The sequence below is a fragment of the Anneissia japonica genome, unplaced genomic scaffold, assembly GCF_011630105.1.
Source record: "Anneissia japonica isolate Jap-2015-1 unplaced genomic scaffold, ASM1163010v1 scaffold277_len1293397_cov203, whole genome shotgun sequence".
In the NCBI taxonomy this organism is placed as follows: Eukaryota; Metazoa; Echinodermata; class Crinoidea; order Comatulida; family Comatulidae; genus Anneissia; species Anneissia japonica.
Window position 1 is genome coordinate 617615 of NW_022719460.1, and position 5435 is coordinate 623049.

At 36.7% G+C, this 5435-nt stretch overlaps 1 protein-coding gene across 1 annotated transcript in view; it reads right to left on the reverse strand.

The window, feature by feature from the left end:
• The window catches only part of LOC117110933 (kinase suppressor of Ras 2-like), a 15988-nt gene extending 10825 nt beyond the window's left edge, over window positions 1–5163 (reverse strand). Inside the window, exons 1-7 of the mRNA XM_033253783.1 lie at window positions 4910–5163; window positions 3936–4022; window positions 2897–2973; window positions 2045–2611; window positions 955–1030; window positions 498–599; window positions 4–162 (exon numbers count right to left, since the gene is read on the reverse strand). Coding sequence (XP_033109674.1) covers window positions 4–162; window positions 498–599; window positions 955–1030; window positions 2045–2611; window positions 2897–2973; window positions 3936–4022; window positions 4910–5019 — 1178 coding nt within the window. The 5' untranslated portion in view covers window positions 5020–5163. The remainder of the gene's footprint in view (window positions 1–3; window positions 163–497; window positions 600–954; window positions 1031–2044; window positions 2612–2896; window positions 2974–3935; window positions 4023–4909) is intronic.
• Window positions 5164–5435: the final 272 nt, after the last annotated feature.

The following is a 5435-nucleotide window of genomic DNA, read 5'->3' on the forward strand; positions in this document are numbered from 1 at the left end:
TACCTAGTGACCACGCAGAAGTTGGGTGCATCAATACACGCTCCCATAAAGAGAGCGATGTTCTCGTGTCGTATCATGCTCAACATGGACACCTCTTCCAAGAAGTCTTCCTCCTCTTGGACATCTCTTGTATGGATGATGACATCACCATGCCACTGTCCCCTGAGGTTATAAATGATATATTATATATTAGGGCTATACAACTTTAATAACACTAATTACCAACTACGATACGATCTCAATTGTACTCTGGACACATTAGATACCGGTATACCTTTCCTATCATTGGGTCAAAGCCAATTCACCTGTATTATAATTCCTTCCTCTGTATTATAGCTGAGTCAGCATTGGTCTTTTTCCTCATACTGATGATAATGATGATGATAATAATGGCTGCCACTGTGAAACATGTCTGTATTAACAATCTTGAAATTTACCTATACCCTTTTAAACTTAAAAAAATATATATTAATACTCTTGTCGTATGTGTTTCTCACCTGTATTCTGTAGAGTAAGTCCCACGACGAATGCATTTTCCGAACTTGAGGTTCTCGAATGGTATCGACCACTCCCTTACAGCTTCACGCACCGACCTTTCGCTAAAATTAATAACGTGAGACAAATGTTTCAATATAGGACATACTGTGGGACCATATGGTGGACCACTCACTGCAGTAATACATCATCCATAAATTCAACAGGCATAAGGGGCACACACAAGGAACACTGAATACCGCCCCCGCATAAGTAAACATTATTAAATTTAATACCGTCTGCACTTTGCTGGTTGGCAAAAGTCATAAACCGATTAGGGCTAAGTGCAGTATTTGGTTATTATAACAACATTTTGTAGGAGGTGGGAAGGGTCAAATCATGGTCATATTTACAATACATAAGCTTAAGTTTTACGTGCTTATTAAATCGTTTGTTTGTTAATGAAACAATAGAAATTACCTTGAATTTGTGGCAGTTTGAATTTTCATCCAGTCGCATATTCGCTGTGCGTCTTCTATCGAATTTGGCACATCCTCTACAATACACAAATAATAATTCTTATTAAAATGATGGTTAAAATTAGCACGATTCCTGTATGAATTAAAGACTCTAAATTTAATGTATATAATTTTACTGGATTTGGTATCTTGTTTTCGTGACAGTAATTAGGACAATTAATTGATTAGGACAATATATAATTGTTCTACAAAGAAAATATCTCAAACGCAGCACGCAGGCTTTCATGGATTGGATATCATAAGCTACCGGTACTTTGTAGCTTTACCCAGATTATGTTACGAGGTAGCTCATTTACACTAATTTAAATATAGGCATATACGGTACCGTACACCACAACAGCGCAATGAAAACTCGTACATTTCACAACAATGCTGAGAGTGAGAGTTTCGCTTAAAACTGTCGTGCTTTCTTGATGAGTGAGCACTTTTACGGTGTTTTACGGTGTTTCGCCTGGCTATTGTCTCTTTAGCAAGATATTTACTCAACGTTAAATTAGGCGAATGGACACAAACATGAATTTAGAACGGTTCGTAACCAAATTCCTGTACATCGAACAGCCAACTGAAGAACACCTGGTCTTTTGGAAAGGTAAACGTTGTTTTTTTTTTCGGCCAGGTGTATTATGAATGCAGCAGGTGGAATTAAATACATAAACCGTTAAGTTCCTTTTTCTTTCAATTAGTAGAATCACGTCAGAAGTCGGGGGGTATTGTCTTTCGGATTTACGGTACTTTAGTTTTGTTTGCACGCTCGTTAAGCGTTTTGTTCTCTAATTTTCTCAAAGTTACCTCATCCTTTGATGTGAGTTTAGGGCTTAGGCCAAAACAAATTTACAATCCAACGACTGTGGCACCAAAGATTCCTTATTATACCTCAGATACCGGTTAGCAGTAGTAGTTCTCACCTCACTAACACACTTTTATCTGAAGCCCCTAAAAGTATTGTTATCGACTGGCCCACGGGTTAGACTGGAAGGGTTATCTCCTTTATATAGTTCAAATAACATTAAAAATACATATCAAAAACTTGCCATTAGATTGGTGTGGATGACTAAAGAAATCCCTAGGCCACGTTGAGATGAGGGAGGTTCTCATTTCTTCACTGTCGTCATGGGTTACATTTGTGCGGGATGTGACATCGATCGTGCGTGCCTTTCCGCCACACCATCTTGTCCTCCTGTCAGATTGAGAGAGTGGGTTTGAAATTTTCTGACAACCACACGTACAAGAAGTAATACCATTAGATGAATCCACCGTAGATACGTTGCATTCTGACCCTAGGGAGTAGTATCCACATGAGCTGGATGACGTCTGAGACGATTGTGTTCCACTCGGTGAGGAAGGCATCGAGCTAAAGTTAAAGTTAAACGCAGGTGCCTCGCTACATAATGGTGTTGAAGTGCTGGCACCAGATGGTGTAATACACGAACAGGGAGATGTAACGACCGAGGGTGAGATTACAGCGTCTTGGATGGTTACTGAATGTTGACGATGTAGAATTGGTCTTGGCTTCTGTACACAAGTACAAAATGTTTGCGGCTGTTCATGCTTATCTAACTGCTGGTGGTTGTGAGATGTTGTTCTTCTACCTCTTAAGTCTATTATGAAAAACAATATTTAAATTAACAGGAATAGAAAATAATAATCAATGAAATGAACTATTAGGGAATCTATTAATTGAGGCTTTGTCATAAGTTCGAGGCGACTTTTTTTTATACGATACGAATTTTCAAACAAATTATGCGTACCAATTAGGCCCTATATACAAGTTTACGCAAAGAATATGAAAACCCTGGAACGCCCTTAGTATTACAACAGCGGCTGGGAGGGTTCATTTATTGAGTCAGTTTTCAAACAAAGACAGAGCGTGGAGGCCTACTTACTTGTGAATGAGTGTCCATCAACCGTGAGTAGGCACTGTGGGGGTGCTGTCATGGCACATTTTCGGTGGCACTTTAAGCTGTAAGAAAAAAACAATTGTTTTCATTGTTTTGGTCGTTGTGGGGAACATATTTTGTGTTCTAATTCATTTAGAATACGACGTCCTTCAACGACAAGGCATAAATAGTCACAGGGCTATGTTTCAATCTAAAAAAGCACACTCCATGATAAAACACATCATTGTTGCAAAGCAATATAAGGACTACTCGAAAGCGTGATGAGCGATGCCATTGGTGTTGGCTCATTATCTCACCCGCTTGATGTTGAAGCATATTTCCAATACAGATGTTTGTTAAAGTATAGTTCAAGCAACAGGCGACTCCAATCATGTACGAAAGAAAGACAAGAATCTTGAATAGAAGTATTTATATCAAATTTCTTTTCGGCCCATAACAAAACAGCGTTTAATTATCCTTTGTAGTAGCGGGAGTTGAATTCCTCAGCTCCATGACTAGATAAATTTCTAATTAGGATTTAATACCTCACGACATGATAATCACCAAGTTGGTGATAGTACCCGGTTCAAAAATAGAAAGAACTACGATTATATATTAGGCCAAGAAAATTGTGTTGGCCACGTTTTTGGAAAATTCAAAAATTGGGTAGGTCGTTAGAAAAATACTACAGACTAGGTCTAATAGTGTATTTAAATAACTATAGGGCTGTATATAATTAGTGGCGGGTTCAAGACTGTCCAGCCGGCCCGGGCCTCCTTAAATTGTTCAAAATTTTAAAAATGGAGATGTGAAGAAAATTATATTCAATTTTTTAAAGTCTGAGAGTGTAATTTCCGGCTATCTAGAGGCGCCATAATCACAAATTTTGGTGGTACACGGTAGTTCCTGAATTTGTGAAAGTACCTCCCCGGGCCCCCTCTATTTTGCATTCCTGGATCCGCCACTGATAACAGGATACACTATTAAACTATAATATTTTTGTTGATACTATAGGTGTGAGCATCGTACTGTACAATATACTCACTTGCACTGCTTGCATCGCAGACCAACGATGTACATCGATTTGCCACAGAAGTCGCATGATTTTCTGGTTAAAATTTGCCTCGAATAACTGCAAAAAAATAATAAGAATACAAATTACATTAATTTTTTTCTTTTAAATGATCGATTCAAATGTCAATTAATATTTCAAACTGAAGTGCATAGTGATTTAAAATTAGTATACCTTTTATATTATTAATAAAATTAACATTATTTATAATAAAATACGGTAATAATAATAAATTATATATAAAAATACCGGTAAGTAATAATAATATTAATAATTATTATAATAAAATAATAATAAATTATAGGCCTATATATGGATAATAATAATAATAATAATAATGATAATAATAATAATAATGTTAACAAATACCGTAACCACAATAATAATACTAAATAAAAATAATAATTAAAAGAAGTGCAATTAAGCCTTATTGCACTTCTCAAACATTTTAATATTGCATATTGTTGAATAAAAAATTACGAAACAATATGAAATAAAACTAGGAGAGAATGCACCACAATATACAGAAATGTCCATAACATTATGAGAGCCTAACTATACTACAATATAAGCCTACTACAATATTTATTAATGATTAATTGATAAACCTCTTTAAAAGTACGTAGCATTAAGCATGTTTTATATATAAGGCTATATACTAGGCCTTTAGGCCTTGAAGAATGAAAAATGAAAATGTATAATATAATCTACGTAAAGAGCAAACTAAATAGGCCTAGGGCCCTCGGCCTAAAATGTCATGTAAAGAAATTAACAACAAGATAGAAAATACCAGTATCTAAATATTAAACACAGTTTTGCCAGGCTAAAATTATTTGAATCAAAACAATAGGCTTGTAGTAGCAGTATATAATTCCATTTCCTTCTCCAGAAAATAAGAATTTTGCCAAACCATAGAAATATCGAGACGATCCTATAAATTATCTTACCGATGCTTGAGATGATAAAGTATCGGAGCCCACATTTCCAGGCCCAAAGTCCTTAATTTAGGTGCGGCCGAAGGAAGCGTAGAAGAAACGGTACTTTTACTAGCAACCATTATTCTCGGTACCCGACAGACTAAAAAGAGACACACTCCATGCAGAGACAAGCCAGAAACTGAGACAGAAACCAATCTATCAAGTCAGATAATCTCCCTGCAAACAATGGAACAATAACCCGGCGCGTGGCCAGCACGCGAACACAGGACCCAATGCTTATTAATGGAAGGGCCCTACCAGCTGTTGATAAAATATCAACGAATCAGAATCCGGCTTTCGCGTCGTCAATGACGACGTCTACTGTTGCTCATCACGTGACATAGTGAACAAAGCGTGTTTCAGAGGCCCTAAAGTGTACCTCTGAGAAAACTTAGAACAAAGTACAGGTAGTAACCTCTTTGTTCATCCTCGTCGTCGAAACCCCAAATTTAGCAATCGACTATCATCCACAGTATGATTTTCCTTACTTTTTTCA